Genomic DNA, 27,554 nt, shown 5'->3' on the forward strand with positions numbered 1-27,554 from the left:
ACACAAACATAAACTTTAAAAAACATTTACATTTTAAAATGAAGATCCTTTGACAGTCGGTCAGTACAGGTTATTGGTTTGCAATACATCTGAAACCCTCTTCAAAATTTCAAAGTTTATTTATAAAAACCAAGACGTCAGAAAAATAAATAAGTGTTGGCGAGTTTGAGGACGGAATCTGATTGGTGACCCATTGGGGGAAGCTGCTTTGCTGCATCTCCAGGGAAAACAAAGGATTTGCTGCCAATTCATTTCTGAGTGTTTTCTGGTGGGAGTGAGGGTGTGAAATGCACAGGGTTTTGTGCACACACAGTTCTCAAGAAGGTTCAAGAGGACAGGGCAGCCACAGGTTAGCACTAGGTCAAACAGACCTTCCTAGCTGAAGGAAACACGTTAATGTGATCTGATTGTAAAGTACCGTTTTGTGAGTGTTTGTTATTCAGAATTTATGAATTACACAGGATAAGTGACTTGACTGAATCATGAAAGTACAGATTATTCAAAGAAGGTTTATTAAAGGATCACAGCCAGACTGATGGGCAGGAAGCTGGAGGTTAATGAGTTACCTTCTGATTTTACCTGAGCATCTATGAGAGCTTTGAACCATTCTTGGTCCATTTTGACGAACATCCTTTCACAAAAATTACACTTTAGGTTGAAAAGGAGTGCTTTTTTTTTTACATACAAGATGGTGAGCAAAAAAATTTACCTCATTTGGTTCCAGGCTACCTGTAAATTTTTGGTTACTCACAATCTGAAGTCAATCTGGATTAAAAAGCAACACCGATTGGTTTTAAACCTTCTAACCAATGAGGCCTTGACTCCTTTATTGTAATCCTTCAAGCGGTTTATAAAACAATCCTGTAAACAGTTCATAAAATAATCACACAGTTTCTTCTTCCCCATTTTAAGCACTCTCAACATAAAGCCACGGTAACCATCATGCATTGACCCTAGTCCCAGAATTCAAATTTACACTGGATTTCAGAACTACAATGATTGCTCACTGACACTGGTTAAATGGCCCAGCACTCACTACAGCCTAGCACAAACTAGATTGTAATGAACTCAAAGATACAACTGGAAGTCTGAGAAATGAATCACTCCCACCATCTCTACAAGGATGATCCATAGCATTTGGCTTTAAAGGCACAGCCTGCCTTCTTTATCATATTGAACACAGCACACTGGCCCTTGGGTAAATGCAGTGCCCACACAGAATCAGCCTGGACAATGCAGTGTAGTGTGTGCAACACATCACCACCCAGTTGATATACAGAAGGTACATGGGTAGAAAATACATCACCAAAATCAACATCAGAATACCAGAGTTCAGTGTCGTTTTAAAGAGTTTTTTTGTGTGCAGTGTGAAGACAACTTGCAATCTGACACTGACACTTTTAATTAGTGGCCTACAATCTTCTGGTTAACCACCAGTAGTAAATCAATCTCTATACAATGCAGCATTAGGATGACAGCAGAACCAGGCAGTGTTGTAATTGGGTGGGCGTGCCATGATGGGAGTGGGTAGGCCAGAGTCTGCAAGCCTCTTATGGTTGAAGTGGGGAGAGTTAGTGCCAACAATAGAGAGTACATTAAATCTGTAATCAGTAGCTGCAGTATTGCAGAAATATTGAATGATAATGATATAGTATGGCATTCAACCCACTGTGCCTGGTCCTAGTGCTTGGCCAAAATAAAATTAATTCCACTCCTCTGTTCTTATCCTACAATCTTGCAATTTTATCCTTCAAGCTTTTATCCAATTCCCTTTTCAATCAACAGAGTAAAATAACACCTCTTCATCTCCCCTCACCACAATCTTTCCATCCTGTATAAGTTTGAACCTCTCTTATTAAACCTCCTCTCATCCTTCTCTGCTGCAAGGAGAACTCCAGTCTCTCCATATAACTGAAGGCCCTCTTGCCCAGGGTTGTTCTGATATATCCCCTCCGAAGCATAGACTTCCTTTGTAAAGTGCACTGTCTGGAAGAGGGCACGATACCCCATCTCAGGGCTACCAGTGATTTATAAGATTTAGCATAACTTCCTTCTATTACGTGCTGATTTTAAAAAGCCAATTATCCATGAGCTTTTATAACAGTTTTCCCAACATGTCCCGTCACCTTCAGTGATCTGTGTACACACACCCCCAGTCCTTCTGTTCACACATCCGCTTTAAATCTGCATGGTTTAAATTATCTTTCTTTTCTTAATTCAACCTATCAAAATAAATTACTTCACACTTCCCCATGTTACATTTTATCTACCATAAGGCTGCCCATTTCACCAGCCTGCATTTTCTCCTTAAGTATTTAACTACATCCCTCAATGCTTACTACGTTTCACAATTCTGTGATATGTAATCTTTGAAGTGGTACTTTGAATAGCAGGATTAGATAATTATTACATAAAAGATACTGGTTCTAATACCTGGGAAATGCCATTGCACACTTCCCACCAGTTTCTGTAACAATCATTTATCACTAATATCTGTTTTCTGTCCCTTTCTGTATTCATGCAAACAATATCCCTTGAAGCCCAACAAGTTACATGGTAACTTTCTCCTGAAACTCTATATTCATAACCACCACCCTCATCAAACTGTTATTTCATTCAAGTTAGACAAACATGATCTCTCTTTAACAAATATTCCCTGATTAATAGCCCAGACTTTTCCAAATGACAATTCATTTTGGCCTTGACTATAGACTCTAAAGTTTTCTTGATCAATGTTAGATTGACTGGCCCGTAGGTCCACTTCTTTCAATGAGTAGGTTTACATTTGCAATCCACCAGTCTTCCAATGCACACACTCATCTAAGGGAGCAAACATCCAATAAAGATGTGATTACTAAACCACTAGAACATTGCCCACTCCATAACACCAAATATTTGTCACAGATGACACCTTCAGATATACCCTATTCCTAGTGCCTGAACAGTGACCACAACTGAAAAGGAATCTGTTGATAATGAAGCAGCTAGGAGTGTCCTCAGGAGATGATGCTTAAATGCAAGCTCTTTGCTGCTTTACTTCCCAGATCATGACATTTGACCAAAATAAGACCACCCTCCCAGACATGTCACAAGCACACATTTTAGAATACATCAAGAGATACTTTGTGTTAATAACTGTTAAGAATATTCTAGATGTAAACACTTTGGTGCACATTTGGTCCCAGTAAAATATCACGGTTACTCACTCCCCTCCCAATTATACAATCATCCCTCAACAATCCCATAAGAACTAAGACCATTGCTCTGGATTACAACTGGGAGTTCAGCCTTGGTGAAGTTACCTGAAATTGCAGCCAGCACACTGAGCAATGGGCAACACCATGATTGATGCAGAACTCATAACAATCTCAGTTACCCTTCCTCAGCACCAAAGATCAGATGATACCCTCAACTAACCACACAGTGAAGACAAAACAGGAAGAACTTCTGACAAATTGTTTAAATGCATTCAACAACTTCTAAGTAAAACTCATGTTCTTGCTAGAAGCTTCACAGCCTGAGTTCACTATTTTGGACAATAATCTCAAGGATAAAGTCTCATAAGCACCCATTTAATTAATGACTACACTGCAAGGAGCACCTTCAATGTTTTGCTGCTCATCTCCAGGGTAACTACAGAACAAAAATCCAACTGATCACAAGAGTAATTACTTCCACAAGTACATCAAGGAACCTTAATACTTAGCACACTGGATTAACCCTCACTCAATTCACAAGGAGATCGCAGATATCCAAGAATATACTGAATATCTTCGGTTAACATAGCTCCTCAAAGAGCCTAAAATCTGGATTAATGCAGTTACTCACAAAACCTGTGACCTGGGTTAATGCAGCACTTCCATGAACCTACGAGCTGGGTTAATGCTAACGCCTCACAAGGCTTAAAACCTGTTTAATACAACTGCTCATAGAACTCAAGGCTTGGGGTAATGTAGTTCTTCACTGAGCTTGGGATTTGGTTAGTGCAGAATCTGAGTTAATGCATTTGCTCATAAAATCCGAGACTTGGGTTAATGTAGCACCCCCTTGAACTTAGGACTGGGTTTATTAAAGCTACAGCACATAGGGGCTGGAATCTGGGCTACTGCAGCTGCTCACAGGGCCCCAAGGTCTGGGTTAATGCAGATCTTCTTTGAACTTGGGATCTGGTTAATGCAGCTCCTCACTACATTTACATGCTAGGGAATCCCCTGTATGTTGCACTGGGTCTCCACTCCTGATTGTCCGAATGTCACCAGGGGTTTCCTGGCTTCAAGGACTGAATTAAGACTGAATTAAGCAACAACTGTATCCGATTCTCATTGCTTCCAGGAGGGAAGTCCAGTGAAAAATAATACACGAATTCAGCACAAGAATTGTACACCATGTAAAAGCTAGTGATTGGTTTTGCTTCACTCATGTACATAATCTGAGGGAGTGAGGAGGTAGAAGGTTGATGTTACAATAACATCTGTGCTCCTTTTTAGGAGTCTGCAGCACATTCAGGTTATTTCAAAATCTGATCTAACCATTTTTCAGCTTCCCAAGCCCAAGCCTCACTCAGTCTTTCCAAGTTCCCATTCATTGTATCAGATGGAAAAGATATTTGATTAAACACCTGTACAGCGTTTTCAAATTATGCATCAACAAGTTATGAGAATGTTATTCTCATAGAAATTAAATATTAACTACTTGATACTTTGATATCTAAAACTAAAAACCAATGATAAATATCCCAGAATGGAACTATCCAGTGACGGATTGTTGACAGCTGTAGCTTTTCCCCTCATAAATTTGTCCAATCAACTTCATCAATTTTCTTTATTAAATAAGTCCCACCTGATTCATACAGAGGTGAGGTGAAGCACTTAAAATTTTCTCTTCAACATGCAGAAATGATGTTATTATGAGAAAAGTGCAACATTGCAGTAATGCAGCAGAAGTCAGGCAGTGTGCATTGCAGCAGTGTGAAGTGAAGCACACTACAGTAATGCAGGACATGGCAGGCAGCACATTACAACACTGCAGCAGAGGTGGAGGCACAACACATTGCAACAATGCAGCAGAGGGCGAGGCACAACATTGCAAAACTGTCACAATGCAGCATTGTGGGGCACAGTGCATCACAGCAGTCCAGTAATGCAGCACAGCGAGGCACAGCTCATTGTGACACTGCAGTGATGCAGCTCAGAGAGGCACAACAGAGTGTGAGGCACAGTTCATTGCAACACTGCAGGAATGCAGCACAGCGCCAACCTGGTAACAGTACAAATCTGAGATTTGCAGCAAATAGCACTGAGATCCTGGCCAATTCTGGCCACATTACATCAGAGCAGTGGTTTAAACTATGTTCAGATTTGGCATCTAAACTGGAAACCTGTTCCCTTTCCCTTTTCTTTGGGGAATGAGTCAGGGAGCTGACACAAAAGGACTGACAATGAAATGACAATTGGTTGACACTAAATCAGGCAAATATCAAGAGACTACCAAATTAAACAAAATCTGTTCTAAACACCCCAATGGCTGCAGCATTTAGGGCAGGTACCTGGAGAAGGCTGCACAACTCAATGCCCACATGGGGAGATAGAATGGCACACTATTGGGATGAGCTCTCTCAGTGCTTGCTGGCTGATACTGCACCAGGACACAAATATTCCACGTCCCAATGTCTATTACTCAGAGACCAGCAGCTGTAGTTCTGATCACACTGTTCACCACACAAAGAGTGGTGAAAAACCTGCTATGTAGTTAAAGTGGAATTAGGAAAGGAAGACCTCGACTCTGCTCCCCATTCAATTAGGGCATGGCTAACTCCACTTAATAACCCTTTGCCCAAATATCTGTTGCTGCATGTACCCAAAAATCTATCCACCTCAGTCTTTAAAGCTCCTTTGGGAAGGGTTCCACTGTTCTGCGAGTAGGAAGAAGTGCTTCATGTTATCACCTCTGAATGGCCCAGATCTAATTTATGACCCCTTGTTCTGGACCTCTGTAAAACCCCCACTGAGGAAACAGTTTCTATTCAGCCTTTCATATCTTTCAAACTTATCGATCAGATCACCAATTCTTCTTCTAAACTCAAAGAATACAAACCAACTTTGTCCATCTTCACAAATTAACCACTTTATTGCTGTTATCATTATGGTGAATGTACTCCCTGCCTGTGGCTATTTTCCCCAGAGGTGCTGTGCTCATAAATGAACTCAGTGCTACAGATGGGGTCTAATTCTGAGCTTTATATGGTTGTAACACAACTTTGACTCACTGCAATCCTGCCTCTTTCAAATAAAGGCCAACATTCCACTGCCTTTCAATTTTTTATGTTTCCACCAGCTTTTAATAATTGCTGTACTTGGAGTTTTAAATCTTGCTCCTTCCCCACAGCTTCCATTCTTTACTATCTAGAAAATATCATGGAAGATATTTCTTGGAGCCTCAACAGGTAAGGTCATCCTGAACACCATCTGGCACAGTTAGACCCATTGGAGTCTATCCCTTCAAATATGTTCTAGTAAATATAATAATACACTGATGTCCCAGAACATATCCCTGGATACCTTATAAAGGCATAAATAAATGTTGGCTGAATTGTTGCAGTTACAAAGTAGGATGTGACAGAGGATTCATTCAATGGACAACAGAGTGTGATGGAGGATTAACCCCACATGAGAGAGTGGGTCTACTGTGTCTGCCCAGTTCATCAGGGACTGGGGCAAAGGAAGATGTCCCAAAGGTGCCTGTTTTTGACAGGAACCTGCTATAGCTTTGAAATGTTTAGCAATCACAGATAAAACAATCTCTGGGCTTTATATAATTTGTATTTAGTGCTGGGAGATACGATGATTTAGTGTTCTCTCTAAGAGACCTTAGTGGGAGGTCAGGTATTACTGTGGCTAGGCAGACCAGCAGCACCTTAGTGTCTTGAATTAATATTTGTGATTCTGTTGCAGAAGACAATTAACAGTTAAAAGTTTGACAGAGTTTTAACTTGTAGTGGATGAGTTGGGAGAAGAATCCCGGTAGTGTATTACTTTAGTGAACTACCCTCTGATGTTGTAGACCAGCCCCTCTCTTGGAACTGAAATAATATTTTCTTTGGAATTTCTTGTTTTGATGGACAATGACAAGCTTGGACACGGCTATGACCAAATGCAAGGGGCTGAGGGAAGAGTGACAGTTCTCTCCAGTGCATCCCTGTCCCCAAATAGTTCATAGCATTACACATCACGTACCAAAGGTAGGGAGGGGGTGGTTACATACAGTCTCGCCCAGAAGGGAAGATTATTGTCTTCTAAAGTTAGGCCTTGTTGCCAAGCCTCTGAATGTGAGTGGTTATAGCTGGAGGGCAGGAGAGCGAATTACTCATTTCTCACAGAGAGAGCGAGAATGTCATTTTCTCACTGAGGGAGAGTGAGAATATCAGTTTCTTATTGAGGGAGAGCAAGAAAATCAGTTTCCCTCTAAGGGAGAGTTGGCAGCAAACACTTGTCTCTGACCTGCAGAAAATGTGAAACTATTTTTCAAATGCTGCTAGAAATGAATAAATGAGAGGGACGCAACTGGGAGCGAGAGCTGCCCCCCCCATGAACATTGGCAGTAATACAATTTCTGTCCATACACTTAGCTCGTGTCAGATCATTCTCTCAATCACTATCTCAGCAACATACAACAAGGCAGTGGCTTTTGCTGAACACAAACACAGTGAAGGGAACAGGACAGGGGAGAGAAATCACAGACAATGTAAAAATATAAATAAGAATTGAGCAGCATGGGAAATACACTGGCAACGATGCAGTGACGCGATCCTCAGACTAGTGACTTTGGTTTAAATAACATATGTCACCAGACTGTTGGCCTGGAGCTGCCGTGTGTTGTTGTTACCTCACACAGAGAGATTCCACTCTTCTTGTAAGTCTGCCGATGAGAGTGATGCACTTACAGCCCACCGTGGTCAAGAGGACAATATTAACAGGGCTACGGAAAATAAAACAAGAGGCCTAGGTATGAAATGGAGTCAATGAGACGCTGCAATGGAGGAGCGCGCCACACAGCTGCAAGCGCTATACTTGGTTCATTCAGGGTCGCAGTGCTGCAAGCTCAGAACAAGAAGCGGAATTCATTGCACGTTACGCTCTCACGCTAACATCATTCCACCAATCGTACTCGGTCACTTGATTTCCACTCCCTGGTGGGGTTTGGCTGCCTCCCCGATTTGTCCTGGGTCCGAGTGTTACTTATTACAGACGATCCATGCGAAAAGTATCCTCTGTAGCGGGGTCCGTCAGCACCATGTCTGGGTCATTCAGCATGTGCAGACCATCCAGCGTTAAAGGGTCAATTTTCAGTTCATCGAGAGGAAACTGGGAGTCGGTGTCAAAAGCCACATCTCCAACACCCGCAAGTGAATTGGTCAGCTCCTTCGACAGAGTTGGGGGAGACTCTCCCGTCACTGAGTGGCAAAGACAGATAGACAAAAGCAGCTTTACTCCAGTAGCTGTATACAAGCATCAGTTCCCAACCTGGTAACCCCAAACCCAGGCAACCTGGCCCCAGGAAACCATCCAAGCCCACACTCCCCACCCCTCCTCTCTAGAAACTCACCCAGCCCCTGGAACATTTCCTTTACATTATGGTACCAGGGACAGCAGGGATTAGATACTGTGTAAAGCTCCCTCTCCACTTCTTTATCATACCCCTACTGCAAACATTCTTGTCTAACTGTGCCAAGGGATATTTTGCTAGATTAACAGAGCTTTACAAATCCAGAGCAATGACTGTGCTCTCAGCAGATCACTTGATCTACCACATCTTGAAATGGGGAGCCATATAACAGAAATATTGTGGAAGGAGGGCAAAGGTTAAAATGGTAAAGTGTCAGATCATTGAAAAATTCAGCAAGATAGAAGATAAATTAATGACTGACACAGTGGGAGATCCCCAGCCCATCTTGTTGCATTGCATCAGCAAGCAATGATTTAATTATTTGACCAGTATGAGGTCAGAAGGGTTTGGTACAATGCTGTTGGAAAGTGCTCACCAGTCAGGATGATATTGGGTATGTTTCCATGGTTGGTATAACTGAGCTGTGTGTCATGTAGATTCCCGTGGCTCCCTGTCAGTCCCATCATCGCTGCCTGAGAGTAGTTCAGAGTCGAAATTTGGTTGTAAAGGCTGTTGCTGCTGCTCGGGCTTTCAATCATATTAAACTGTTCAAGCTAAAATAAAGAACAGTGAAAGTTAGTCTTATGTCCTAGACTGTACCCACCAGCCCCCTACCCAGGAGGGTGAGAATGCAGTGTACCCTCAGCTTAGCACCATCTGTGCTAACTCCAATCAAATGTGAGTCACCATATAAAACTGTATGAATTCTAGCCATAGTTTAACCTTACAATCACACCTGCAGTCTCAAAGAAAATAATTTGGATCTTAAATTAAAAACTCAAACAGGACAAATCAAAGCTTAAAGAAAAAGACCACCATTTCCAACACTAGAACTGTATTTAAAACTTGGTGCCCTGAGGAAGTTGCTCAGCCTCCGATCTGGTGTGACAGCAGGTTGCTATGTGTATTGTGGGTTTGCCCTGCTTGGGTGTTTTACCTGGAGTTTGCCCTCCGTGCTTACCTGGTGTGACAGCGAGTTGGCCTGCCTGCTTGTCAGCTGCTGATCGTAGTAATCGCCAAATACACTCCCAAGTATGGATGTCTGTAGGAAAGACAGCAGAGTTTATTGCTCAGAGATGTATCTTTTATCATATACTTATCATCCTGTGATGGGCATGCACTCACAGACATGCGCACAAATGGAGACAATTACTCAGTCACATACTCACTCACTCCCCAGTTCCTCTCCATCCTGCAGTGTACAACACTGTTCCCTGGTAACTAGAGCCATCATGTGATGGGACATCTGTCCGAAAGGCCAGACAAACTTCAGTTGCACCCACACCCTAGCCTTATTTACTTTGTGTTTAGTATCAGGACCAACAGTAGAGCTGGCCCATTATGGAAATTTGATCGTCTACATCCTCTAACTCTATATACTGCCGGGGTTTGGATAAGTGAAGAAGGATGAGGAGGATCAATATGATGAGGGCAACTTTCTTGCTTCGGCACTAAATGCTACCACATACTGGTGGGCTGAATGACCTGCTTCTGTTACAACTTCAACAGATTTCTATAATACTGATTCAGATGCTGCCACTGAGCTTTCATCCATTGAAGCTTGAGGTTTATCTGTCTACCAGTGCTAAATTACAAAGCATGATACAAAGGTAAGCACACCGTATATTAGCCATAAGCAATAAGACTACAATAATGGTATCAATACCTCCAACATACATATATCCGAACTAGGCAGAGACCCTCATAAAGTTAACACAGAACTCAGCAGCAACAGCATCACAAACCACATACCATTCCAGGGACCTCTCTCACCATCCCCAGCGAGAAATGTGTTACAGAAATATAAACAGGATTTGAGATTCATTTGTTTGTGACACAGAATGTCAGCCTGTACTGCCATTCTCACTGTTTAGTTCCCAATTACCACTTGTGATGGGAACTGATCTGTATTACTCCTCTAGCTGGTTACAAATAACAGGTACAGTGGGGGACTGGGTTGGTTGGGGCTGAGGAGAAGTTGTTAGTCGGCTACATACACGCAGCTTTCTGCTCATTCTCTCCTCAAGGCAATGTTCCATAGTCACACTCACAACAAAAGATGTTTCCTGCTCAAACTAGCTCCCAGTGTTTGTTTCCTGCTCACACGCAGAATGCTTCCAACTCGCACTCACCTCATCTCACAGGAAACTTTCAAGCTACACTTACAGCCAAGGGTAATGTTTCCTATTCACACTCAACCCTCAAGCATTTTTTTCTTGCTCACACTCAACCCTATAAGGGAATGCTTCTTCTCATATTCATCCTGCTCAAACTCATCGTCAAGAATATGTCTTATAGTCACCCACATCATCAGGCAACTTTCTGACTCACATTCAGCCCCTGCTCACACTTGCCCCCGAGGTTTCCTGCACACACTCACCCATGAAGGAAGGTTTCCTCTGACACACCGACAAAGGCTCACACTAGCACCCAAATACTTCCTGCTCACACTCTCCAAGCAAATGCTTTCTCCTCACATCCGTCTCCATACGAATGATTCTTACTACCCTCACCTCCCAGGGAAGAATTCCTCCTACCACTCAACCCCAAGGGAAGGTTTACTGTTCACATCACTCACAAGAGAATGTTCACAGCTTACACTCACCTCAAAGAAATATTTCTTGTTTACAACTCCCACCAAGGGAGGGGTCCTACTAATACATCTCCCCTACAGATTGTTTCTTAATCACTTGCCCCCCCAGCCCCCCAAGACAATGTTTCCTGCTCACAGATCACACCAAGGAATTTCCTGCCTAATCCTAATGCATCCCAATTATACTTGCTTTCCAACACTATGTTCCTGGTTCACACTTGCCCCCAAGGCCATGCTTCCAGCTCACACTCACCGCAAAGTGAATGCCTCCTGCTCACACTCACTGCAAAGTGAATACTTTCTGCTCACACATACCAAAGTAAATGCTTCTTGCTCAAACCCACTCCAAGCTAGATTGTTTCTTGCTCACACTTGCTTCCCAGGGAACGTTACCTGCTCCCATCTCCCAGCAAACATTTCCTACCAAAATCACCCCAAAACAAATATTTCTTGATAAGCTCCCAACCACAAAGAAATATTACCTGCTCACACCTGCCCCCAAGCAACTTGTTTCCTGCACACTCAGCCCAAGAGAATGATTCCTGCTCACACTCACTCCCAAGAGAATGCTTCCTGCTCACACTCACCCCAAGCAATTGTTGTCTCCCTACATTCACTTGCAAGGGAATGCTTACTACTCACTCACCCCTAACTTATATTTCCTATTTACACTTACACTATAGGAATGTTTCCTACTCAGTCACCTCCAAGCAAATTTTCCTACTCACACTCACCCCCAAATGAATGCATCATTCACAAACTTGCTATGTGAGGTAACGTTTCTTTTCTGCTCACACTTAACTTCCACAAAGCAATGTTTGCTGTTTGCACTAATATCTCAAGTCTCACAATCGCTTTCCATGACAGTTATGCTTAGCTCCCCAGTTTCCTGTTCACACTTGACTCCCAAGGGAATATTTCTTGTTCATAGTCACACTCCCATGTGAATGTTTCTTCCCTGCATTCCAAGGGAATATTTCTTGCTCACCCATAGTCCAAGCGGACATTTCCTGCTCTTATTCACACTGCCCCCACCTCCCCAACAACACACACTCTAAGAATGTTTCCTGCTCACTGTCCCTCACAGTCTGCCAAGGGATAAGTTTTCAGATGTGACAAATCTCATTTGTAAAATCATTTGCTCTGACTAACCTATTTCTGAAACTGTAGTATTTTCCATAAGCTTGACAGCCAATGATCAAGTCAACACAAGACCACGTCAGAATCTCTCATGTATACATACACAGTAACATGCATGCAGAAATATACTAATATAGAAAATGCACAATAGTACATGTACATTGACATGCATGCAGATAGTGTCCTGAGTAGAGGTGCACACACACAAACCAACATATAGTGACAGAAGAAGCATGTCAAAGGTTCATAAATAGTTATCAGTAAAACAGAGAGAAGCGCATGACTAGTGAACTGTGATAAGGGGCAATTCTGGAAGAAGACAAATGCAAATAATGAATCAGTTACAATAGCAAGTGAAGCACTGGAAACAACGGTTCCCTTACTTGAGGGGAGCTGCCTGGAGAGAAGCCTTGATTGGAGACAGGAGAGGTGGGAGACTGGTTGGCTGGAGATCCAGCATTACTGCGGTACTGCTGGAGGGAAGGCTAAAGAACAAGAGAGTTAAAAGCGACTGCTGAGATATGCAGAGCATAGCAACCTGGGAATTAAACTCACCTGTTAGATAAAGACCCAGGTCCAACTATTGTAATCAATTCACATCTACTTAAGACTAGTGTTGGATCTAAGACTCTGAAACCAGGAGTTATTCGGTTTTCTGTCTTCTTTTGGAAGATATCAGAGGGTGGATTCCAAGGGACCTACTGTGATTCAGTGGATACAATGAAACTGAGGATCCATCGCCCTCTGTTGGCCAGCTCACCTGCATCCCACACTCTAGCATCACTCCTAGGATCATCTCTACACTTCTTAACCATCTTCTTTTTCTGGTTTACAGACCCCATTCTTCTCCATCACTCTTTTCTCACCACCATGTCTGCTTGAGCCCCTTCTTTCATGTTGCACTTTTTCCTTTATCTTTTCCTCCTTCCTCCCTTCTTTACTGGGCACCCCTATTCCTTGTGCCCCTTGCCTTCCTATCTCTCTTACCATCACCACCACTCTCCACCTTCTACTGCACTTGATATTTCCCTTCTTCAACATGCCCTATTCCTCACCACCTCCACGTTCGCATTCATTGTTCCCCCTGCTCCTTCTCATACCAACCTCTCAACACCTCCAGCCACTACTGACACAATGCTCTCTCACTCTTTTAACATGGATTTCACTTGTTTCAATAGCATCATTCCAAAAAGTGCCAACATCTTCTCCCTGTTAACTCAGGACTAATATTTGTCTCAACCAATATCACTAAAATAGTAGTATTTGGCCATTTTCTTCATTCCCATTTGTGAGATCTTGTAAACAAGATTTCTGCTGCATTTCTTCCAATGTGTGAATACAGCTTCAAAAACTACCATAGCTATGAAGTGTCTTGGAATGTCATTAAATGGTGAAAAGTACAATGTAAATTCAAGTCCTTTACTACAAACCTGACTTAAAGTGGTAGCAAGGTTTTATAGCTGTATATCAACCTGCAGTGTAGGAACTTCTCCATTCTTTTGTGGGGCCTTGTTTTTAACAGGGCCTAATTGTACAAAGTTACTGCATTCTCAACATCTCTACTTTATGAACTAGCTACTAAACCTTTGCCAAGGAAGAAGATGCTGCTGGAGTTTCAGCAAAATAAGGTGTAAATGAAATTCTGGAAATTGATACAAAGACAAACCACCTGATCCTGGATAATTTTGGGAAATGAGAGAAGAAACTGTAGAGACCTGGCCATAATTTTCCAAACATCCGTAGATTCAGAGGTGATGCCTGAAGACATGATAATTACAAACATGATTTTTCAAAATCCCAGTTACTACAGCCTAGTCAGTTTTACCTCAGTGATAGAAAAGGTTCTAGAAGCAAAAATCAAGGACATAATTAACAATCACTTGGACAAGTAAGGATTGATTAAAGAAAGCACCGTGGATTTGTTAAAGGCAGATCATGTCCAACCAACAATACCGTTTCTTTTTGATGAAGGAACATATTTAATAATGAAAATGCAGTTGATGTGGTACATCTAGATTTCCAAAAGGCATTTGGTATGACTTGTCACAAGATGGAATGAAAGGGGCTGCGGCAGAATGGAGAGGAAATTGGCTAAGTAAAAGAAAACAGAGAGGAATCGTTTTTTGGATTGGAGGGACTGCCTGGTCTGTATTCTCAGATGACCTGCTCCTAATTTTCATATTCCTGTGTGGAAACATAGAGCAAGCGAGAAAGAGAAAGTCAGACAGTGAGCCAGACAGAAATAGTAAGTTAAAGCAAGACAAATAGAGGGAGTGGGAGAGAGGGAGAATTAGAGAGAGAACCAGAGGCAGAGAGAGGTACAGGCAGAGGCAAACAAAGAAAATAGAGTGGGAGAGAGAGAGGGAAAAAGAATCAGAGACAGATAACCAGGGAAAAGAAAAAGATGGAAAAATCACATGGTAAAATAGGGAGATTGAGTAAGGAAGGAGAAAGCCAGAAAAGGGAATTAGAGTGACATACAGCTGAACTGCTGTCATTTGCACTCCATTTGTCTCTAACTGCTCAAAAGTGTGATTGTGGTACATCTGCTGTTTAAAAGATCTTATTTCAAACAGGATATAGATCAGCTGCAAGAACTGCAGTAGAAGAACCAAAAGGTTAAAATTGTCAGGAAAGGCTGAACAGGCTTTTCTCTAAAAAAAAGGGCAAGGCAGGGATGTGATCCAGTGAAGGTTTTTAAGTAGAGGAATGGGATATTCCAGGTGGCTTTCAACTAATCTGATTGGAAGTCTGTGACTAGTGGTGAGATCACTGCTGGGACTCTTGTTTGTAATTTGTATTAACAACATAGATTTGAATATAAGAAGTATGATTAGTAAGTTTGCAGATGACTTGAAAGTTGGTGGTGCTGTGGATACAGAGGAAGGTTGTTTTAAGGCTACAGCAGAATGTAGATCAGATGGAAAGTTAGGTGGAGCGTTTGCAGTTGGAATTTAATTCCGACAAGTGTGAGGTGATGCATTTTGGGAAGTCAAACAGGGGTAGGACATATACAGTAATTACTGTGGCACCAAGGAATGTTGATGAACGGAGGAACCTTGGAGTTCAAGTCCATAGTTCCTTGAAAGTAGCAACACAGGTAGACAAGATCATGAAGGCGGCATATGGCATGCTTGCCTTCATTGATCAGGATATGGAATATAAAAGTTGGGACGTTATATTACAACATTTTATTGCAACTTTACAACCCACTAGTTAGAACATACTTGGAACACTGTGTGCAGTTCTGTTCGCCACACTACAGTAAGGATATGATTGCTCTGGATAGAGTCCAGAGTCTCATCATGAGGTTGCCTGAATTGGAGGACTTTAGTTATGGAGAGATTGGATAGGCTGACTTGTCTTCCCTGGAGTGAAGGAGGCTGAGGGGTGACCTGATAGTATTATATAAAATTATAAGTGGAATAGATACGTCAGATAGAATCTTTTCCCCATGGTAGTGATATCAAAAACAAAGGAGCATAAATTTAAGGTGGAGGAAGGAGATTTAAGGTGGAGGAAGGAGGTTTAAAGGGGATTTGAGGGGAAAGTTTTTTTTTAAACACACAGAGTGGTTGACACCTGGAACTCACTGCCACAGAAGATGGTGGAATCAGATACAACCGCTATGTTTAACAGACATTTAGAAAGACACTTGAATAGGCAAGACATTAAAGGATACCAACCTAATTAATACAATAGGATTAATGTAATAGGCAAGACATTAAAGGATACCAACCTAATTAATACAATAGGATTAATGTAGATGGGCAAGAAGGTCAGCATGGACCTGCTGGGCCAAAGGACCTGCTTCTGTGCTGTACCACTCTATGACTCTATAATTAACCTAGCCAAATTCCTAGGAGCCACAATATAGAATAAAATTAACACACACTGAGAAAGACAAAGGTTTTTCCAAGGATAGCTAACAGTGATTTGTAAGAATCAAATTTGTGAAATTTACTCAAGTTCTTTGCAAAAATAACTAAGCACAGGCTAAAGTTAATGCAATGGATGTTGAGCGTATGGATTGACAAAGGTATTTGGAAAGGAAGATGTCGAGGGACTGTGGAAGTGGGATTAGGAAGTTGGTGATAGGGCAACAAAGGATTGGTAATGGTAATTTCTTAGGCTAGAGGGACGTGAATAATTGTGCCCTGAAAGTGAAGAATACACTCTGAAATATTTCATATAAATATCATTAAACAACAGTTAAATAAGCCAAGTATCAACATCTACAGAAGACACACAAATAGTGAAACTGCAAAAGAGTGTAAGACAGGAAGATTAATATTGGAGAGAAATGGCAGAGAGAATAAGAGAGGGCAAGTATATTAAATGGCAGAAAATTAGAGAGTTGGGGAGTTAGACACACAAGCTGACCAAGGTCTTAAAAACCTATAAAATCCCAGGTTTTATAAACAGAAGTATTAATTACAAATGAATGGGCACAATAAATTACAGATCATTGGTCAAGCTACAGTGAGAATATGGAGACAAGAGACTGCAGGTGCTGTAATTTGAAGCAAAAACCAAACTGCTGGAGGAACTCAGCGGTTCAGGCAGCATCTGTGGAGGCAAAGGGTCAAGCTCCTGCATCAGGACTGTCCCTTTGCCTCCACAGATGTGGCCTGACCTTTTGAGTTCCTCCAGCAGTTTGCTTCCTACAGTGAGAATTTATTGTGAAAATTTCTAGGCATCACAGAATGGTAGCTGGCGTGAGAGATTTTTGTTTTTGTGGTAGACTAGAACCCCACAATTGTATAAGAGTTAACTCTTTTCTCTACCAAACTGGTTTTTTTTCTGAGGCAGGCACAGTAGTGTAGCGGTTAGTGTAACATTATTACAGCACCAGAGACCCAGGTTCAATTCTGGCCACTGCCTGTAAGGAGTTTGTACGTTCTCCCCGTGTCTGCGTGGGTTTCCTCCGGGTGCTCCGGTTTCCTCCCACAATCCAAAGACGTATGGGGTTAGGAAGTTGTGGGCCTGCTATGTTGGCATCAGAAGCGTGACGACACTCGCAGGCTGCCCCCAGAACACTCTATGCAAAAGATGCATTTCATGTGTGTTTTGATGTACATAAAGATACCTTATCTTAAATATTTCCAGCACTTCATGTTTTTATTTCAGATATCCAGCATCTGAAATTCTCTGTTCTTTTTTATTAGAAATGTACATTACAGCAGCAGGCCATCAAGTCTGTACCAGTGTTCATGCTCCACATAACCTTTCTCTTACCCGACTTCAACTCACCCTGTCAGAATATCTTTCTATTCACTCTATGTTTATCCAACCTCCCCTTCAATGAGACTCTACTATGCACTTCAACCACTCCCTGTGGCAGTGAATTCCACATTCCCACTCCTCTCAAGGGAAAGGGATTTCTCTTGAATTTTTTGTTGGATTAACCTTGTATTTATGACCTCTGGTTTTGTCCAACCCCATGTGGAAACAACTCAATGTCTACTCCATTAAACCCTTTCACGATTTTTAAAAATCTTTATTGTGTCAGTTCTCAGCCTAGCCTCTAGCCTTTCCTGGCAGCTTTAATCTTTTCATTGCTAGTATTTTTTTCTGCTCTATATTCTATTTGTAAGAATAGGAGATACAGAACAAATTTAAAGCGTGTCAATAACGAGCATTCAGGGCAGAATTTGTTCAGTGAGAAAGCACAGGTTCAATGGGTATAATGGTACTCCTGTTCTGTGAAATACAAACAACTTGTTATCTTAGTCACAGGTCTACTTCCCTTGTTGTCCACAGGATAGCTACTCTTCGTCAATAGTTATATTTCTCCACAAAAAGTAGAGAACATCCTGCAGCTAAAAACACAACAGAACTGTTACTGTGCAGGAGGAGGGCACTTCAGCCATTGAGTCTGTGTATCTCCTGGTAGAGCTATCCCGTTCACCTGACCTTTTCCCAGAGCTCTGCAAATTATTCTTCCTCAACTGCCTATCCAGTTTCCTTTTGAAACCTCTGATTGTTTCTGCCACTCCTACAGGCAGCAAACTCACCTGCTCTAAAATCATAAGGTTAGTGAGGAAATTTTAAAAAAATCACAGTGTGACATAAGCAATGTAACTTCACAGAATTATGGCACAAGAAACAGAATGAAGCAGAAGTGGGGTGCACTCATCAAAATCAATCAGTTCAACCTCCAAACCATACAATAGGGAATCTCATAAAAATTCCTTACAGAAATAACCATAACTGGAGACTAGAAGTGTATCTGATTAATGTCAAACTGTCCACACTTACAGAACCCAAGCAAAAACAAAAGGTTACAACAGGAGCTAGAGCACAACTAACTCTGTGTGCTGATGGGACTTAAGAGGTTTCCATTGTACTCTAGACACACAAGGTATGAACCAAGGAGCTTAAAATCCTGTAATAGCACTCCCAAAATGGAAGGCAGGTAACAGACACTTCTTTTGCCCTCCAAAGGGAGCCTTTATATTGTCTGATCCCCAAAGGCCATGGAGCAAAGCTCCAGAATATGCTTCTACCCTCACATCTCTATGATGAAACCTGGAGCGCTGCACCTGCAGTGAGACAGGACCTACTGTGTCTGTGAATTACTCCAGCTGGGATGAAGCACGACTGTGGGTTTTTATTCAGTTCATGTGGCATCCAATGAGCAATGACCTGCAAAATGTACCAACAATTACATGCAACTTTTTACTGAACTTATTTCACTCTCACAGAACTTTTCTCTATGCATAAAAATCCAGGATGGGCAAAGATTGAGAAATGATGATTTTTACCAGCTTTGCCATATCCCCCCTACACTTACCGTGCTGATATCCATTCCTATTGGCGCCTGCGTTTGGTTCATTGGAGGAGATTGTGGCACTGTGGCTGTCTGCTTCTGCCCACTGCTCTGCTGTACTTGTGAACTCTGACCCAGGTTGCTGGAGCTCTGTGACTGTGGCTGTGTTGTCTGTTGCGTGAAAAATGGATATGCAGGAAGGTGCTGCTCCAGTGCTAATGCATCCATAGCAACAGCCTACAATAAAACAGAAACTCATTACCCTGTCACACATTGCACAATACAACACAGATCAGATTTTCCAAAGTACAAACTGAATTGGGTCACTCACTAGAAAGGTAACAGGTGCTGTCGTTGTCTGCACTGTTAACTGATCTCATTGTGTGGTGAATTAGTGGGGAAAGGGAGGCAGGGGTGCTTAATTTTTTGTTAATTTATTCATTTATGGACGTCACTGGCACTTATTGTCACCTCTCATTGTCCCTGAATTGTGGAGGTGGTTTAGGAGTTCACTACATCAGGTAAGAATGGTAGATTTCCTTCACTAAACCACATCAGTGAACCAGATGGATTTTTTTACAACAATTTGCTAGTTTCATTGTTACCCCACTGAGACCATTTTTTGGGAAAATTCCATATTTATTTAATTACATAAATTTAAACTTCCTAGCTATCATGGTGGGATTTGAACTTGTGTCCCTGGATCAACAATACAAACCTTTAGACACTAGTCCATTAATTTAACCACTAAACCAATATACTTTTGGTCTTGTGTTTTTTGGCAAGTAGAACAAAAAAAAACAAAATCCAAAGATCTATGGAAAATCAGACAAAATTCCTGCTCCTGAAATCTAACCAATGCAAAGACCCATGCGCAGATGTCTGGTTATCTTGCCTTGGCAAATTGCTTCTATAACAGTACCTGCCAAATCCTCAGCCTCCACCAACTTAAACAGCATGGGCAGAATATACAAGGAGCCACTGCCTGCAAGTTCCTCTGCAAGTCACACATCATGCTGAGTTAGAAATATATCACCATTCCTTCATCATCACTACATCTAAATTCTAGAACTTCCTACAGAAGGGCAGCTTTTCAAAAGGCAATAAATGCTGCACTTGCCAATAATGCCTATGTCACAGAGTTTAAAAAAAACAGGCACAGAACTTAACCCAAGTGTAAGAAGGCAACTGTATATGCTATAAATCTGATCTAAAACAGAAAATGATGGAAGTACTCAACAAGTCAGGTAGTCTCTGCAGTGAGATAACAGGCAGCTTATTAATGGAAGCCAAATCTGTGTGGAGGAGGTGGAAGTATGAGGGGGGGGGGGGGGGGTACAGGAGAGAAACAAATAAAACATGCTGACATTGTGAGATACAGAACACAGTAATTGCTGGAATACTGAAATAAAGGAAATTCTGAAGGAGAATGACAGGTTAACTAACATCTATAAGTCTTCTTCACCCTCTTTCAGGATACACCAATCTGTTTCATCTGTTTTCCCTTGGTCTACACCAAATCATAGAAATTCATGTTGTTGACACTGCCCACCCCTCCTCTGCAACTTGTTGTTGCTTTATACGTTTTCCCAGTTCTCATAAAGGTTCTGGACCTGAAACATTAACTCTATTTTTCTCTCCACAGATGCTGGCTGACCCACTTAGTATTTCCAAGTTTTCTGTTTTCAACCTTGGTGTGTTTTTTTTGCAGCATATCATGGTTGCAAACGTGAAAGGGTTTGACTTTTGAGATTCTATCTATCAACTCATATCAAACCCATGGCTCAAAAAGAATAAACTGGGACATCCAATAGTGAAGTACAGAGCTAGAAGTGTGAGGCCATGAAAGGATTTAAAGAAAAACTTATTGTGGAGTGAGAAAGATGGTCTTGCCAGGGAGTGGATGTGTGACAAAAACTCAAACACAATAATCAAAATTTCCAATGATCTGCTCCAGCCTGATGCACCAGGAGTGATGAACTTGGAATGAAGGACAGAGTGGTTGGTAGAGACGGAAGAGGTTTGGTTCCAATCCACCATTAATTGTCAGTCACTAATTGCCCCTGAATAAGTGTTATGAGCCACTTCCTTGAATTGCCGTGGGAAAAAGCTCTGAGTGTTATTTGGTAAGGAGTTCCAAGATGGTGAATTGATGGCAAATACACAGGCTATTTTGTCCTGGATAGTGTACATTCTTTTACGTAAAGGTGCTGTCAAACACCACCACTTGGAAGTTGCCCTCCAACCCACACACCATCCTGACTTGGAAATATATTGCCATTCCTTCACTGTTGCTATTAAATGGTGAAAACATTCGGCAGGTGACAGGTTGAAGACTCCTCATTAGACTGGGAAAGAGAAAACTTGAGACATTAACTCGGTTATTTTTTCCACAATTGGTGCCTGACCTGCTTAGTGTTTCCAGCATTTTCTGTTGCCATGATGAAGGGTGTGCTTAATCTCCAAAACTATTGTGCCATATTTAAGCCTACTAATGTTGTCAAAGACGGATGAAACATCAACAGAAAGATCAGTGAGGATTACGTACATCTAAGTAGGGTTCTTACCCTTGTTGCTGTTCTCACAATTGGGTATAGGTCCACTCTGGCTGCTACGTCCTTCAGAACTCAGCCAATTTGGTCAGGGATGGTGTTACCAAGTTATTTTTGGTAATGGATCCCGAAAGCCTGTATCAGAGCACATTCTGTCTTCCTGCTGCTTTCAAGTGCTTTCTCCATGTGGTGTTCAACATGGAAGTGTACCAATAGCTGAGGGAGGTCATTAGGGGCAAGCAGCAGCAGCTTTTATTGCCCATGATTGATCTAATGTCATGAGACTTCATCAAGTCTAAATGTTTAAGTTTCTGAAGGTGACTGCCTGTAGGGTGAAAGGTCATGGCTGTCACGTGACAGTGACAACACTGACCCCATCTGGTCGGATGACAGTATTGCTCATCTGGTCAGAAGACACACCACTGTCAATCAAGGTCTGGCTCCACCTACCTATTAGCATACACACTTGACCATTGGCCTTTGTAAACACACCTTTGTACCTGGCCCTGAGCGATTGGCTTGTTTAAATTACCTGGGCTGGCTCCACCCAGCCCTCCAGCAGTATAAAGAGTGCCACGTGCTTGTTTTCTGCCCCTTTTATTCATCTCTGAGGGATGTGGAGTTAAGCTGTGCACTACTTAAGAGTAATTAGTTGACGATCCCTGGGACCATAGAGCCAATGCTTGCACTGAGTCAGGGAGAGTGGCAGGTGTCGTATTGTTTCTTCCTTGATTTGTTTGTACCCAGTTTGTTTTTTGTGTGTGTGTGTGTGTGTGGGGTGCTCATCTCACCCTTGTTGAGACTCCCCCCCCCATGTTTGCGATCATCCGTATGTGCATGTGTATTGCCCCCGTTATCCTGTCCTGCGTTTCTCTTTGTGAATAAATCATTTTTTAAACTCCAAAGACTGTGTCCAGAGTACTTTGCCTTTAAGACCTCAAAGAACCTTTCTTACAACACTGCCCCATCACTACCTTGTCATACACCTCCCACCAACCCTCCCCAAACACATCAGTCTTCTACTCTGTCTCCTAATTCAGCATATCACAGCATCGTCATGTCTGGTGGGTTCATTTTGTCTTTAGGACAGGGAATATCCACGGATGGTGATGGAAATGCCTGGGTTAATAGTTGTAAGGTCTGATTCTTTGCAATGTAACACTAATCCTATATATACTGTGGTATAACTGAAATTGTGTGACAGTGAAGAGTGGGTTGTACTGACTCTTCATTGCCTGACCTCAAGAATGAATAGGAAGCCTGAATAAATTAAATTGCTAGATGCTTAGTCTTTATCAATTTGTTGTTCTCTAAACATATTATTTTATAAAAACAAGCCATAAACTGGGTGCAAAACCTTCTACCTCACAGACGGTACCTGCGTGATTGGAGAGAGTGGTGAGAGAGCTGGTGACAGCTGTAGTTGTTGCTGCTGTCTTCGTGAGTCTGTGCTGACTGGTAAGGTGAGAGGGGTTGCTGTGGGTTGCCGGCTCTGGAGTGACCCTTGTGACGATGCCAAACCTACAATCAATGCAAAATGTTAACAAGATTGGAAAATGACAGAGCGATCAATACTACTTTGCAGGAACTCTGCCCTAGTTCACAACCACTGCTCAGAGAGCAGCCAGCTGACCAGTCAGGGCTGCTCTCACTAAGAGAGCAGATAAAAAGCAGATACGAGCATTCCTCACATTTGTATCTTTACTGCCTAACAATATAAGGCCCATCCGGGTCTTCCCGGAAGAGCAATCGATCTTCCATTCACTCACTTGCCTTTCTTTGCTGCTCAGCCAAAGTTGTCCAACATTCTCCCAAGTCAAGATACAGCATATTCCCCACATAGCTGGACTAATTCCACCCTGCACTCAACCTGGCTGTTGGTGCAGAGAACCCACACATAACCTAACAATTGCCACTTAGACCCTTTCACGTACCCTGACTGTTAGTGCTGAGTCCCAGATGGTTCATGTTTGCTGTCAGGTTTCCGGTACTGTTTGCACTGCCCAAGGTTGGGAATGTTGACTCCTCTGGGTCTAATGGGGTGGGTAGGGGTGGTGGGAAGTGGATATTTGTGAGGTCTGGCAGGGATCCACCAGTGTTATGGGCAGCAGGAATCAGTGATGTGGTATTTTCTTGGTCTGCAGATGGGAAAATACTGTAAAGGAAAAACAAAATATTTGAAGTTTGGAACTGCAGTACATATATACACACACACACACACACACACACACACACACACACACACACACACACACACACACACACACACACACACACACACACACACACACACACACACACACACACACACACACACACACACACACACACACACACACACACACACACAAAGAGAAAGTCAACTCACTTGATTCCTGGGACTTCACATGATTTCGGCCGGGATGACACAGACTGTGGGTTAAATTGAGAAATGGATTAAAATAGTAATCAGCATAGCTAAAACCAGCAAGAGCAAAACCAGTGATCATATCAATCCTTAATCCTCCACTATTCTAATTCCCTCCATTTGGAGGCTTCTTAATTTCTTCTTTCCAAAACCATGCAAACGTTACCTTAACACCACCTTAACTCTAAATGAATTAAGTTCCTCGTAAATTAGACAGTGGATTACACAGTGTATGAAAATCAAACAGGAAGCAACACTTTCCTATTCAAAAATAAATAATATGATCTTAGTACTTTAACAAATTTATTTTATTCTTTTTAAGAAATAGTTCCAGAGCAATGGAACTCTGATGCTGAATCCAGCACTTTTGCTTCCACACTACTGTAACAAAATATCCAACATGGAATCATGAAAATCCTATGGCACAGGAGCCTCTTCAGCCCATCATGTCGGAGATCAATGGAAAAAAAGCTAACCAGTCTAATCCACCTTCCAGCACTTGATCTGCAGACCTGTACTGCAAAACTGGCTGCAACTTTAGATCCAAATATCACAAATCTAATTAAGCAAAGTCTAGTTTCCAAGAGACTCACTTGACTGCAGCAAACGTTCACCAGATTAATTTGTTAGAACATAAGTAACAACAGCAGGTGTGGGATTGGTGACCCCTGAAGCCTGTTCTGCCATTCAATGAAATCATGGTTGATCCAAATCTTGGCCTCAACACCTACTTTCCCATTCTCCCCCATATCCTTCAACTCCCAGCTAGTTTAAATATCAATCAATCTCAGGTTCAAATAACATGACGTCCACAATGATCTGAGATAGAGAATTCCAAAGAGTCACAACCATCTGAGAGAAGAAATTCCTCCCTATCTGTCTTAGATAGATGACTCCTTATTCATAAACTATGCCCCTAATTCCAGTAACTCTCTACTGCTGAAACAGTTTCTCAGCATCCACCATCAGAATCTTGTGTTTCTGAGACCACTTAACTTTTTACTAAGTTCCAATGAGCCTAGGCCCAACCTGCTCAACTTTTCTTTTTACATCAACCCCTTCATCCCAGGAATCAATCTAGTGGGCCTTCTCTGCACTACCTCCAATGAAAGTACATCCTTCTTTAAATATAAAGAAGGAAACTGCACCAGTGCCTTGTAAATTTGCATCAAATGTTCCCTGTTTAAACTTCATTCCCTTTGTGATAAAGGCCAACATTTCATCAGCCTTCTTTAATTACCTGCTGTACCTACATGTCAACCCTTTCTGTTTCACATTTTGTAATCATTCCGTCCAAATAATAACTTGCTTTTTCAATCTTCCTTCTAAGGTGGATAATCTGACATTGTCCTGCATTATATTTCTTCATCTGCCAACTACTTTCCCATTCACTTAACCTATCTATATCCCACTGCAGACTCTTTGAGTCCTCCAAATAACTTGCTAACCCACCTATTTTTGCATCATCAACAAATGTGGTTACAGTACACTTGATACCTTTATCAAAATCAATAACATAGACTGTAAATAGTCAAGGCCCCACCACTTATCCCTGTGATACTACAGGTTTTCTGTTCCTCTGGGACCTCTCCAGAATCTAGAGAATTTTGAAAGATTACAACTAATATATCCACTATCTCTGCCCCACTTCCACTGGCTCTAGGATGCAGGTAATTATGTCCAGGGGATTTATCGGCCTTTCACCCGGTTAGTTGCCTAATTTTTCTTCAAGTGAAAGAAATTGTTTTGAGTTCTTCCCCCTCCCCCCAGCCCCTTAATTATCTATTAATATTAGAATGCTTTCAGTGTCTTCTAACATGGACTGATCCAAATAATTATTTACAATCTCTGCCATATTTCTATTTCCCATTCTCATTTTTAAAAATACCAACTCGGATCCCTGGTCTGGTGGCTTGCCCTTCAAGGAAAGATGAGGTAGATTGGGTCTACAGGTTAGAGAATTAGAGGTGATCTTACCAAAACCTACAAAATTCTTACAGGGCTTGACAGGATAGATGCAGAATTGACAATTCCCCTAGCTGGGGGTGTCAAGATCCAAAGGTCTGTCTCAAAATGACTGATCAGCCAATCAGATGAGAGGAAATTTCCTCACCCAGAGGTTAGTGATCTTTGGAATTCTCTTTTTAAGGGAGCTGTGGAAGCTCAGTAGCTAAGTGCATTCACTGTAATGAGAACAGTAGATTTTTAAATATTAAGGGAATCAAGGATGAGGGAGTTAATGCAGGTAACTGTAACAAAGGTAAACAATCAGCCATGATCTTTATGAATGGAGAAGCATGCTCAAGGGGCCAAATGGCCTACTCCTGCTTCTATTTCTAATGTTTTTATGCAGGTCACAGCAAGGACTTTTTAAAATGGGACCTAGTACCAAAGAGGGTAGGTTAATGCTCTAGAAGTCAGAAATAGGACCATTGATCCAGTAACATGTCCAAATCCCACCATGACAGCAGGGGTGTTAAAATTTAAGTAATTATATAAGTCTGCAATTAATGTTATCTCAGTAATGGCAATCAAAAAACTATTAGATTATTGTGAAAATTCACCTGCTTCACTACTGCCCAGCACAGAAGGAAATCTGCCATCCTTTCCCTTTCTGGCCTATGTGTGACTAAGGCTCATCAAGATAGTTGACTATTAACTGATGCCCCAGCTCAGAGAATTTAAGGATGGACAATAAATGCCAGATTGTCTAGAAAGAGCCATGAAGAAATAATTAAAATTTTGAATGTGATGAGGGATTCTGCCTCTACTGCCCATTTGGCATGAGATCTAAAATACTATCAATTTGAGTGAAATATATTTTCCTCATCTCCCCTCTAATCCTTTGATCAACATGCAATGTACAGGCACATCAGTTACAAACAGTTCCACTATCCCTGGAAGGGGGAGGAAAAGGAGAAGTCTGACTAGATCCCAAGAAGAGCTAGGGAAGAAGTAAAAAATAGTTATGGCCTGATTTAAGTTCAGTCCTTTCAAAGAAATGATGACCACTCCCATTAAATAAAAGACAGGTTAGATAATGCAGCAGACAAACTTCCAAAGCATTTTTAATAAGGTGGTGCATGGCAGACTCAAGACTAAGAAGAGAATGTATGTAATTGGGACAAGAAGCAGAATAGCTAACAACTTAGCTACAAAATCAAGAGCAGGGCTTAAAGGTGGTTACTCAGACTGGAAAGTGATGGCCAGTGGTGTTCCACAGGGATCATGCTGGGACCACTGCTGTCCACTAGGGTTCATTTCAAGAGGGACTGAACTGAAAATCAGAGAAACCAGATCATGTTTCATCTGAATCCACCACCCCCCTCCCCTTCCAAGAACAATCCCATTGTCCTTGGGCCGTACTAATTTTTTGCATTGCCAAGAGTTAAATCAAGCTTGAGGCCTCTCTACTGTGACTATCCCCAC

At 41.8% G+C, this 27,554-nt stretch overlaps 1 protein-coding gene across 3 annotated transcripts in view; it reads right to left on the minus strand.

The window, feature by feature from the left end:
• Window positions 1-7,284: 7,284 nt before the first annotated feature.
• The window catches only part of LOC127582586 (CREB-regulated transcription coactivator 1-like), a 47,206-nt gene continuing 26,936 nt past the window's right edge, over window positions 7,285-27,554 (minus strand). For 2 of the 3 annotated variants that reach the window (XM_052038010.1, XM_052038012.1), the window contains 8 exons: window positions 24,087-24,130; window positions 23,653-23,873; window positions 23,097-23,239; window positions 19,191-19,403; window positions 12,778-12,879; window positions 9,623-9,703; window positions 9,038-9,215; window positions 7,285-8,449 (listed from right to left, as the gene is read on the minus strand). In XM_052038010.1, coding sequence (XP_051893970.1) covers window positions 8,238-8,449; window positions 9,038-9,215; window positions 9,623-9,703; window positions 12,778-12,879; window positions 19,191-19,403; window positions 23,097-23,239; window positions 23,653-23,873; window positions 24,087-24,130 — 1,194 coding nt within the window. In that variant the 3' untranslated portion in view covers window positions 7,285-8,237. The remainder of the gene's footprint in view (window positions 8,450-9,037; window positions 9,216-9,622; window positions 9,704-12,777; window positions 12,880-19,190; window positions 19,404-23,096; window positions 23,240-23,652; window positions 23,874-24,086; window positions 24,131-27,554) is intronic. The other variant, XM_052038011.1, reaches the window with a different exon arrangement.

The sequence above is a fragment of the Pristis pectinata genome, chromosome 24, assembly GCF_009764475.1.
Source record: "Pristis pectinata isolate sPriPec2 chromosome 24, sPriPec2.1.pri, whole genome shotgun sequence".
Classification (NCBI taxonomy): domain Eukaryota; kingdom Metazoa; phylum Chordata; class Chondrichthyes; order Rhinopristiformes; family Pristidae; genus Pristis; species Pristis pectinata.